Source organism: Aspergillus udagawae (genome assembly GCF_001078395.1).
Source record: "Aspergillus udagawae IFM 46973 DNA, scaffold_3, whole genome shotgun sequence".
Taxonomy (NCBI): Eukaryota; Fungi; Ascomycota; class Eurotiomycetes; order Eurotiales; family Aspergillaceae; genus Aspergillus; species Aspergillus udagawae.
In genome coordinates this window covers 4,325,004-4,337,358 of record NW_025091266.1, presented here as the reverse complement: position 1 = coordinate 4,337,358, position 12,355 = coordinate 4,325,004, and the positions used below count along the sequence as shown (strand labels likewise).

The window sequence follows — 12,355 nt, the reverse complement described above, 5'->3', positions numbered from 1 at the left end:
ATTCTGGGCGATGCTGAATACCTTGTAGATATCTTACTACCACACAATCAGATCAATATAAATTTTCGAATTATCTGGATCTACTAGGGCAGCTGGTTCTAATATAGCTAATTTAATGGTAATTACTGCATTATAGTGGCGCACGCTTTCTAGGAACTGATTCCACTAAGTCTATTACCTGTATGGCTTCTTGAGCAAGTTGCTGACCTTTAGATCCTGTCAGAGCACCCCCAGTAGTAATAAAAGATCTTAGAGCTATATGCTTCTATTTTTACTTTTTATTTGCTGCGCAGAGCTCAGTCATCTAATATTATAATAGAATGACTTCATACATGGTGGATTCAGCTGCTTTTACTAGCTAACGAACTGCTTCATTCAGTGGGCTTTCAGAATTATGACTAATAAGTTATTTAATAAGCTGTATCTGCTTTTATACCTCAGTAGTAGTATAAGGAGTCTTTACTGTCCATTCCCTATCTCCATCTAAAGGCCCATAAGCAGTAGAGGGTAGTGTGATATACTTAATAGTAAGCCTATCTAATACCTATTAATGATTTAATGGAACTAGTCCAGAAGCCCTAAATCCACTGCTAATATTAGAAGGTGATAATGCTTTCTATACTTTCTTATAGAGATCCAGAAAGTTCTCTTTATTAATATGATAAATACTATTTTAAATACTATATATCACCTCTGCATCATATGCCTCCTTTAGGGGTGCAAAGCAGCCAATATTAAGTAGCTATAGTTTATCAGATAAATGGAAAGGCATATATAAAGGGATGATTTAATAATTCTTATAGAATAGGTTAAACTCTGTAGATTCATGGCTTGCATGGCCATCAAGAATTAGAAGCTAATATTTTCTAAGTATACGCAATACAGTATGCTTCTTAAAGACTTTTTCTAACCATGATAAGCTAAGCCTGTTATTAGTCCATCCATTATTACTCACACCAATCAGCCAGTCAGGGTTTATATCTTAATACCATTAAGACTGATGGACCTTGCTAGAGAAGATAATCATAGGGGGCAGAGGCCACCTAAAAGCATTAATACATTTAATAATAGTAACCCATTCACAATTCCCTGGCTGTACAGCTCGTACACAGCTTGTTCAATAGCGGGATGCAGTAATGACCTTAGCTGTATAAGCTACACCCATTTAAAAGCCAGTCTCATTAAAGTTATAGATATCCTGTTCAAGAATACTATATTTTACTATAGTGTTCTGAATAAGATTAAACTACTAGTTAATAATCTTAGGATCCTTACATTTTGCACGCTGATAATCATATTTGCGGGTATATTTTAATGTAAGATCATCATGCTGTTTGATGAAGTTGCTGACCCAGTTCTTTCTAATGCTGGTAGATGGACCTGATTTCCACTCAGATAGTAGTAAATCTGCCATCTTGCGTACAATATCTTGAGTTAGGGGTAGGCTGTAATTATCTATATCCAGAATCCACTTCTTTAATGAGGCCTCTTCAAGATTGGTAAGCTTCTAATAGTTCACTAGTATATTGCTTCGTGCCTTTCGACTATTAATGCAATGGGCTAGAGTGGAATATAGGACATTATATGCTGCTGCTGCTGCTCGTACACTTTTAAAATAACCATTTTTATATGCATTGACTGCAAGAGATGTGCGATCTTCTAATTTAATGCTTGAGTCTGCTGGTTTTGATGCTATATTAGATAAAAGGCTGGATTTGATGATGATTCGGTGGTGGTTGTAAGATTTCCAGGGGTTGAGTGTCTCGCTCGGTTGGGTGTCTCGCTCGCTTGTGGATTACGTTAATGAAAAATGTGGTATCTATGACATTACATTCCTGAATTGGCATGTTTTAAAAACACCCCATTCTTGTCAATTCTACTATTGGTCTGATAAACCACTATCATGGCACGGTACCAATCTACCTGGTATAAATGGAAGAACTCCAAGGTTTGAGATCTGATGGACCTACAGCCTATTCCAAGTGAGCAAGATGATCTTGAGGAGGACCTACTAGATCCTACTGATGATGGTATCATGCGTGAACGGAACACCGCGGACGTAAATATATATTTTCCCACTACGCGATATATTGCTGTACCTACTATATTATTTAGTTTTAAATTCTATAGTTTTGTAGATAATACACTTATGGCATAATGAATTAACTCTCCATAGAAGTTGAACCCTATAGGCAAAAAGTAATGAACAACTTCATTATAGTTCATTCAAGTTACTGTACAGTGGTTATTGTTATGAACTCACCATTTCCCGCAGTCTAGAAAGAAACATCTATTACATGTCTGAAAACTTAATTTGGTACTAGTTCCTCACAAGACCTTCGTCCTTGACTAATAATGGACCAGGACAATACCTTTGAGGAGCTCTGAAAGGCAGTTAGCCATAAAATGCAATGGCTGTAAGAGTCTATACAGGGAGTCATGGGTCTGGGTCAACACCCGCACTCTGGTGGCATTGCAGTCAACCATAATTAGTATGGGAACTGTGGACTCCGCGCACGACTATGTTACTAGGTGAGGAAGCTTACCAGATGCGATAAATGGCTAGGCCGTCATTCATTCTACACACATTTCATCCATTTGGCTTCAGATCAACCATCAAACCCCCTCATTCCCTCCCCTCTCTACTCTCCCCGCTCTCTCACCCCCACGCCACACTCATGCCCTCCGACTTTTCACAACACACCACATATAAAGCGCATCCTCCGTTCCCGTCCCCGGCACCAGGCACGTATACTTAAACGCGTTCGCGTACGGATACCAATTACTCAAATTTCGCATATACTGGAACACCTGATCCTTGCACGTGAGTCCAATGACATACACCTTCGCCGGCCGGAGGCTCGCCACCAACTGATTATTCGAGATCTTATCAATGTCCTTCTTGTATGCTGCCAGGAAGCCGCTCACGCCAGCACTAGCATCTTGCCAGAGCGATTCGACCTTCAGCTCGACGACCTGGGTCGGCTCGCCGGCAATCTTGAAGGTCAGGTCGGCGCGCATATTAGAGCCAGTGTAGACGTGCTCTTCGCGCTGCAAGGTCACGTTGGGGTAGAATTCTTTAAGGAGCACCGCGATGTTGACCTGCATCCAGCCTTCCCAGCCGCCTCGCTGCAGGTAGACCTCTTTGTATGGTCTTGTAGTTGGCCTGCGCCCAGTTTCCGATGAGCGAGAGGACTTCTTCTTCGTTGGGGGTGCGGGTCGGAGGGGTGGTCTGGATAACTAGGCACGAGGTCGCTCTCCGGGGGGAAATGGGTTGGCTGAGTGAGGAAGTGAGTCGGTTGGGTTGGGGAGAAGAGCTTGCTGGAGTGGTAGAGGTTGGTCCACGTCGCGGGGGCGAATTGTACGTAGACGGGGCAGATCTGGTCGATATAAGCCCCCCATCGACCGGAAAAGCCGACGAAGGAAGAGTTGGCGGGTGGTGTCCATGTCTGTATGCGGCCGCCAGAGTTGCCATCGGGGTAGATGATAGCAGGCTGTTGACTTGTTGTGACTGAGAGTCGGCATAAGAACTGAGTCGAGGAATAAGCAGCACCAAGCTGGGTAATCTTCTCGCCAGGCCCAAGTTGTATAGTTGGACAACCAATGTCTATGTGGCCGAGTCCCCAACTATGACTGAAAGAAGGTTGATTGAGATTTTGTGTTTCCCATGTCATCTGGATGCGAGTGAGCCAACTGCTTGGATCGCCCCAGATCGTAATGCTCGCGGGAGCGATGCGCCATGGTATCATTTGCGGAGTAATGTCTTGGAATGGCCCCCCGCCGTCACCTCCAGCGACAAAAGAGCCAGGTATGAGGGCAAAGTTGGCAGTCGGCTGTAGCAGGTTTGCGGTATTAATGGCGGGGGGATTTATTGTCGTGCTAACCGGATTCGACTTCCCTTCTCCACGTCGAGATCGAATCCACGATCTTGTGGAGGTCGGAGGGAACGGTGCCAAACCGCGGGTCGACGGAGCCGAGGCCATAGTAGTTGTAAGTCTGTGCAACGTCCTTGACGATAGCCAGGCTCATCTTGGCCATGAATTCGATATCGGAGTAGCCATTACCACTGTTGGTTGGGTCAATATACTCATTGAGGTACTGATAAATCTGATCAAAATCACTTGGGCAGTCTTGGACGGCGCGATAAGACGTAGTGGCGAACGAAATGAGAGCAGGAGCGTCCAGTTTCATGGTACCAAAGTCGAGAACAAAGTCCACTATTTTTTCTTGTGTATGAAGCCGCGAGGCCGAGAATCCTACTCCGTGTTGATCAAACTGCGAAGTTACCTTAGTCGTTTGTGCGATATTCCTGATATTTGTATCAAAAGAAGCAGAGAATGAAGAGCTTCGGCCCGAAAAGTTGGCCCCAGCCGAGTTGACGACTGATTGGAATGTCTCCTCGTCATAGGCATGGAAACTATAAGCAGCCATATACTGGCCACCTCTGGCAATGGACGAAACATACGAGTCCCCGCCACGTGCGTAAAGGTCTGCAGCTTTGGTAAAAGGGGTGTAGAAGGTAACTCCAGTTACACGTGACGAATCCGTCACCGAAGTTGCAATAGCTAATATGACAACCGTGGTCGTGGTGGTTTTGAGTGAGCTTACAAACTCAAGCCTTTCCTTGAAAGAACCCCAGGGGCTGCTAACAGCTATGGAAGCATTAATTCTCAGTGAGTTCAGCACCTGTTGTGTTGAAGTGCAGATATAGACGTTGGCATCGATACTGCCCTGGCCTCCAGATGTGCTTGCGTCGATGACCGTCGGCATAGCAGATGAGAAAAAGCTGTTGTATCCGACGCCCGCAACGGTGACGGGGGTAGCGTCTTGGGCGTCAAGCTCCTTGACATTTTCAATATAATTATGAGGATGATGATGAGGCATCTTGTTCTCTTATCGCGGATAATGAATTGCTGTTAGGACAAAGGATGTAGTCTTGTTTATGACTATTGTGATAGAGCAGGATTAGAATTGTTGATTAGGGAAAGTAAGTCATTTGGAACTTATAAATCAGCTCGCACTATTGAGTTTTGTGAAGCCCAACGGTATCTTTTGCGTCAGTCAAATCGATCTTGGGGGCAAAGATTGGCAAATTCCTTTCCCTCATCATTATGACTTTGCCTTGTGACTTTTTTTTGGGTTCACACTAATTCATCCAACGTCTCCGTATGGCACGAAGTCTCAGTCAATCTCACTAATTTTGGACTCCTCACATGTACCTTCGTCTTTAGGAGAAGAAAAGAAAACTCTGAATACATCCGGAGTGTACAAGTCCTATATGTGTTGGATCCCACATAGGAAATTGAAGGATCACGTATACTTTTCGAATTGAAATTGAATTTACTTTTTACCGAAGCCTCATCGACTTCCAGACTCTTTCATAGCCTCACCTGAGTAAGAACTGAGATATTCCAGCCCGTGACAAGGCGCGAAGAACAGTTGAATGTGAAGCAACTTCAGCGCTAGGCAGGTTGTTATCTGGAACCTTGACAGTTCTAATTTTGTGCACATACAGGTGGCTCTGATAAAATAATAAGTACATGCATGACCAACATAAGTCCTTGGTTGGCCCTTGATGCTTCTAGAGTTCCCCACACGTCAGATGGTCCATATCCAAGGCAGATACCCCGGCTGAATTACACTTCAGCTTCATAGAATAACACAAACGGTTGGTTCTCAGTGGCCGCGGTGGTAGGATACCACTGCTGTTTGTATTGTTAGAGAGGGCCAGGTCCAAGTATCTAAGGGCAAGGCATCCACTAATTCAACAAATCAGCTGGATAAAGCTAGCTTTCACCACTTATTATATATTAATAAAGCATGCCTTGCTCTCACTGGCCCCCTGTGACCCCTAACCATCACCACAGCAGCCAATGTTCAGAAGACATTCCAACCATCATCAGTGAATGTGATGCAAACTATAGCAGCTGCTAAAGAGAAGAACAAGCTCAGCTTAATAAGTAAGGTCAAATTATAGCTATAATATTACTGATAATAACCCCTAAGTGCAGCGAAGTTGGAAGATAGCCACAGTAAATAGTTAGGCTATAGGATGTATAAAGGTAGAGTCTATTCCTTTCCTAAGGGCACTTTACTATAAGAGATAGCTGAAAATAAAGCTACAGAAAAACACTAGGGGTATATTACCTCAGTCCTTAAGGTTAGCAAAGCTAACTAACATCCTAGATCCCAGACATCAAAAGGAAAAGCTAAATCCAAGAAGAAAGCTAGGGATAAAACTAGCTATTATTAATATACCACACAATCCTGACGCCCCTATTCAGTAAATTAAACTATTGAGTAGTTCTTCTAGCGCCCCTCAGTCTTATAATAATAATACCCAGAATATCCCTCTAAAATATTCCCCAACTCTGTTATTTTGTGAATGGGGCTTGTTATTTGGTTACTAGTATTAAGGTCTAGCTAGAAACAGCAGCAGACATCCTATTTATGCATGTCCTAAGGAAAGGGAGTTTACTGTTAAGCAATATAGATGGATTAAATTAGTCTACATTAATGATTTTAATAAGCTGGATATTTTTAAGGAATTTGTTATGTCTCTCTTCCATACAAACATAGGACAGGAGGCAGAAAGCTATATAAGATAAATTATAGGAGTTCATTATATTATAATAGACTTAGGAGGAGTACTATTGGGCCAACTCTGCTGTCTAACTTTAGGTCTCTGATTATAAGCTGGTCTTTGTTGTCAATATTTGTAGATAGACAAATGACCCCAGGCAGACAATGTGGCCATTTCTTACTGGTTGGCTGGTTGGATGAAAGTCTCCCAGAGCGCCCTATGTGAATCCAGGCTGTTTCTAGTTCTCCCTCTATTAAGTGGAAGATAGCTCTTGTTCTCCTGACTTGTGAATGTCCTTGTCAGTGACCTGACTTAGGGGTGGATAATAGGATCCCTAAGCAATCGGCTATTGAAGAGATAGGCATATCAGGGGAGTGATACTAACTGTAATCTAACAAATCCCCAAAATCCTGAAGCATCCGCGGAAAATATATAGATATGACCGGTGTCTCTTATGTGTATACCTAAACAAACATCGGCGCCGCACATCTTGCTATACTCAGAAGCTTTTTTCATTAAGCCAGCTTTGCAACAGTCTTGCTTCTGGTGAATTAACTTCCTGCTTGGCCTCAAGCTCCCTTGCAGTTTTGGATGTGTCATACCCATTTTAGTATCCAGCGCGGTTTCTCGCATTCGCTCTATTTAAATAGGTGGCTTAAATTTTTTTAATCGGGGGAAATGAGCGGATTCTATCGCGCGTGAAGAGATGAATGCTGCATTATATCAGCGGCTGGGCCACGCTTTTCTCTTTCGAGGCCACTCTTTCAGAAGAGGTGATGACCAGTCCTCCATCCCTGAAAAGATTGGTGTCGCAGTGACTCTCCAGTCGGATTTATATCTGGGGATGCCTTGCACAGTGAGAATCAGCTTGCTGTACCAACCGCCCAACCGATTAGGACCAATTTTGTCTTAATTTGATTCAATTTCTATTTTCATGTTTTGTTTTTCCTTGTTGGTACTGTAAGGCCGGAAAGAATGAGATTTCGCATTTTGCATGGCTAAATCAATCGCTTTGTTTTTATGCGTGGGCGCTTAATGGTAATTACACATCCCCTTTGATAGTTTCTCGAACACCAGTTGCCAAGATACACAGTTCATATTGGGAGTTTTACCAGGGTAGCCTGCTCAGTGCACAAGCTTATTCATGGTATGTTAATCGATGGAGAATTATCTGGATTATAGATAGCAGCGGCTACCGGCTTTGCAAGCGTAATATCCTGAGGGTCGAACGCCTCTTCCCATGATGACCACCACGTCTGGCACGTCCATGACAGCACAGTTTTAGGAGTTGCATGAGAGATTAATTGAGATCCAAAATATATCACACTGATCTGACATCGCCCTGATAGTGACTGGTTTAAGAATTATTGTATGTCCACATGTCCACAGCATCTTTCCAGATCATGAAGTAGGGATTCTGAAACGAAGCAACGTCTCGCTCCCCCAATTCATGGATCCAGGGATGGCCACCACGGGTCGAGGCGACGTGTTCTGAAGCGACATTGTGGCCGTACCACCACCATCGGGCGTGGTCTTCAGGATTTGAGCTCAGAGGTGGAAGTCCGTATACCTCGATAACGCCAACTGAGAAGAAGCCCCGACAGTCGTCACACCAGAAGCTTTCCGAGAGGTGAGCGGCGAGTGCTCGTGAGGCAGCAACACGCTTAGGGCTCAGCGGAGCTTGTTGGTTGTGCATCAAAAAGTGAACGAGCGACCACACTTGGTTAGGTTGCGAGGAAAGTGTGGCCGCGCTAGCGAGAGCTTTGTTTATGTCCGAGCCAGGAACGTCAGCTTGAGCGACGCAGTCCGAGGGACTTCCGTAAAGATTGGGATCCGGAATCAGTTGCAGAACTTCATCGAAACTAGGTATTCTATTGAAGAGTTGGTTCGGCCACAGGGCAGCGGCTATGTTGTAGATCCTATGCTGTGTAGCGAGCACACTCACGCCGATGTTACTAGTGCGATTCCAATAGGCGCACTCTCCAGGAGAGGCTATCTCGCCCGGATACAACAAGATAGCCCTGCGAAGAGCTTCCACCGCCTGATTCATGGTTAGGCCGCCTTTTGGAGCTTCAGATTCTGTTCTCGGGCACTGGGTGGAATCCCACCACGGACCAGCAAAGCACGTATTGGGGGGCCGTTGGACAACGCAGGTCGATGGGCGGACCTCAAAGTCAGCACCCGTGCAGGTAAGCCCGGGACCGCAAACGAGCGGGCGAGGGAACGGCCAACCATTTTGTTCCCGGGCATACTTCAGACCAAATTCGGGTTCAAACGGGCCAAACTCTAGTGGGTTACCAATGCAGCTCTCCTCCACTTTTCGGAATGCGACGCATCTACCTCTTATAGGTTTCCAGGCTTCCGTCTTGGGTCCAAGTTTGATGCCGTAATCGCCAACGGTGCTGGCAACACAATCGGCATTGTAGCTGGAGATCAACGCCTCGTTAGTAGAGTTCACGACGAAATCGGCGGCATTGTAGCAGTATTCCCACTGGGGAGTAGATCCATCACGGTCCATGGCCCACGGGCCCCATCTCTCGTGGATGTCAATCATGCACCATTCATCGGACGAGCAGATACCCGGCTGTTCATAACAGTCGAGTCGAGCTGGGATCGGGCAATACACGTCATCGCAAGTCAATTTGATAAGATCCCCCTTTGCGGCCGTGCGGATGACAGTGGTATTACCACTCATGTCGGCGTAGGTGAGGTCTTGACTTGCAAGGCTGCAACCGCCCTGTGTGAACCACATTGGCTGGCTGTCGTCCGGCGTTCCGCATTGAACGCCGCCGTCACCGTCCTTGGTGGTGGTAGTCAGTGGGTGACTTTGCGACAAGCGCTCGTCCCGTAACATTGCCCAACGGCCCTGAACCGCGGCAGGCCAGGAAGTGCGGTAGTGTTGTGGGTTTGAATAAACATTGCGACAGAATGTCGAAATGACGAGGGCGAGAAAGACGTTTTGTTTGTGGCGCGTAGCCTGAGTGCGTGGTAAAAGCATTGAGGCTGCTATATTGGCGGACATTCTTGCTAAGACTTGGACTTGCAGGTCAAAATTGTAAATGAACGTGGCGTCGGAAATTCGCGGACTTTTTAGAACGCCTTTCACAGGTAGACCCAGCCTATATATACACAACGCGGACACTGAGCACAGCTGCAACCTTATTCATCCCACGGGATGCACCCCTGGACCCGTGCCGCGCACACAAGCTCCATTCCACGACAGCACCGCGATCCTCGTTAGAGCTTAAGCCGATAAGTAATGCATTCCATTAAGGATTCGTGGCGTCGACGGAATGCATTGTGGCAGGGTGACATTCTAAAGGATGCGGATTAGGTACAGAGACACAAGGAAGACTGGGCAAAGCAGAGTACTTGGCAGTGCAGACCGTTAACCCGGACAGATTCTGCTGAGAAGCGACGAAATGACCAGGCGTATAGGGATTATATAGTAAAAAAGGAATGTATGATGGTAAGGAAGGGTTTAGCCTTTCCAGCTCTTCACTGGAGGGCGGAAGCCTTCGAAAGCTGATTCTAGGCAACCTGCAAGGAGGGATCGGCAGTGATAGTATTAACACAATCTTCCTTGTTAAATTGGAGTTCAGTGAAAATAAACTAAACTGGACTGCGTGACAACGATTTAACTCCCCTAGAGGAAATACTTGGGAGTCCTATGCAAGTGGCCGGGGTGCGTGACCTTGAGTATGTATACCGCGGTCCACCGCAGAACGATTTGCCTTTTTAGAGCTTTTTCGGTAAACAGTTCGTGACTTAGGTGGACTAAATCAAGCCTTCCTTACACACCTCGCTTAATGAAGGCTGCTATAGATCAATATAAAATTAAGAAAGTGGAATTAGACTTATCTTCTCTTCTTAATCTGCACTTTATTTCTCTCGTTCTCAATATCGATTTGATAGGGGTTGGACATATAGGTTGCAGTAATACAAAGTCAAAATTTAGTGTTTCTCGAGATAACATCAAAGGCTAGTGTAGGCGGCCAATTAGATCCCAAATCACTCAATTCCCATTGCCGGAAAGTTTGCCAGTGCTTATTTTGCGCATATCAAAAGCCCTACATACTTAAATAACACATTATCGTTCATACAGAAAAAGGAAATGAGTTACATTCTAGCATTCTGGGAAATATGTTCAAGTATTCCACTTATAGTTAAAAAAGATAGAATGTGGAGGAAGACAGCCTGTGGATGAAAAAGAATAAGAGGCAGGCTAGCATGGATCAAGCTAGATTACCAGATCTTCTCCCACCACTTTGAGAACCTGCCTAGAACATTCTGTAGATGTTTACAGTATTTTACGACAACCCTGAAATCAGATATGTTCTAAAACACGATACGGCCTAGCTAGCAGGGGCTGTTCCTGGAGTAACCTAATACAGCTTAGTGATATGGGCCGAGAAATAAAGTAACAGAATGCCTATAAGGGAATCTCCCAATCATATAGTAAAACCCTTGTTATAGCGAGATAATTCAGACGGGCTAGATTTCTCGTTATAATGAGGGATATCAAGGACTGGTAAATACACGAGCAAACACATACACATGATTCTGAGATCCTATTTAGGATTAGTATAGCTTGGCTAATGGCCTACTCTAAATCATTCTCCCACATAAAACACCCTGGATATTACGAGATTTATATGGGTGGCAAAAGCCAAAGTAATGAGACTTGTTGCAACAAGGGATCTCATTATATGGGAAATTAATTCAGACAAGGAAAAAATCTCGTATTATTGAGGTTCTTGTTATAGCAAGGCTCGTTATAGCGAGGTTTTTACTGATACATTTTGGGACCTACATAGAAGTTCAAAAATGATAGTAACTTAGTATGAAACAAGAAGTACGGCTCAATATGAATACATATAACTTACGGCTCATCCAAACCATTTTGCCTGCCAAGCAGATATTCCTCCTAACAATATTTTCCGACCAAGGAAGGGTTGTCAAGGTTTGTATGATCCCTCACTCTGGACGTTTTAGGGGGCCGCAGACTGAAACATAGGAATGATCCTCGGACGGAGTCACGTGGACAACAGTTGAGTATGACTTCTCCAGCTGGCTTGAGAAAGAGCATTAATACACAATGTCGACCAAAGATACATCAAATGAGAGGCCGACATTCCAGTGGTTAAGCAGTCTTGAGTGGAGTGAGCCAGCATTAGCTAAGTACTAAGTAGACGCCCATCTTGTGTCTGGGTGGGCCGAAGGAATCTGAGTGGGTCTTATTAGGCATATTACGAGTGATGTTGTTGCTTTCGAGCATACGCGTCAGCTAGTCCAGGCTATTATTCTTGAGCGCTCACCTTATTCTCATCAAATGTGTGCAACCTGTTTATTAATAGAATGCTGTGGAGCGGAGGCCCTTTGCGTGTATATTCAACTCTTCAATTCTTTGAGGTTGAACCAATACTTTTAGTGTGCGTGCAATGCTATACTTTAGAAACTATGGCAGGCCACGCTGTCCATTCTAGTACATCACAAGCAACAGCAATAACCGTCTTCCTAGACTATACGACCCATTGCCAGTAAACCGCCCGACCTACTTACCTAGTGGCGGGCTGGCCACTGCTGGCTGGCGCCTTGCAGTAAGCTGTACCAATTCTAAGCCGATGACTAGTGTGAATACAGCGCAAAGGAAACTGTCACCTATATCATACTCAACTGCCCGATACTGAGGATACCATGGCAAAGACTACGCAGATAGGTCTGAGACGCATTCAGTGACATCTCAACCATGCTAGGAGGAAAGGGTAAACC

The 12,355-nt window shown here is 44.8% G+C and overlaps 2 protein-coding genes across 2 annotated transcripts; both read right to left on the bottom strand.

The window, feature by feature from the left end:
- Positions 1-2,676: 2,676 nt before the first annotated feature.
- Positions 2,677-4,884, bottom strand: Aud_005364 (uncharacterized protein; the record flags this gene model as incomplete). Its single annotated transcript, XM_043290293.1, has 3 exons — positions 2,677-3,143; positions 3,197-3,833; positions 3,895-4,884. The coding sequence occupies 3 exons, from the start codon at positions 4,882-4,884 to the stop codon at positions 2,677-2,679; spliced, it is 2,094 nt and encodes a 697-aa protein (XP_043146228.1).
- A 3,056-nt stretch (positions 4,885-7,940) lies between these two features.
- Aud_005363 (uncharacterized protein) lies at positions 7,941-9,605 on the bottom strand (the record flags this gene model as incomplete). Its single annotated transcript, XM_043290292.1, has 1 exon — positions 7,941-9,605. The coding sequence occupies one exon, from the start codon at positions 9,603-9,605 to the stop codon at positions 7,941-7,943; it is 1,665 nt and encodes a 554-aa protein (XP_043146227.1).
- Positions 9,606-12,355: the final 2,750 nt, after the last annotated feature.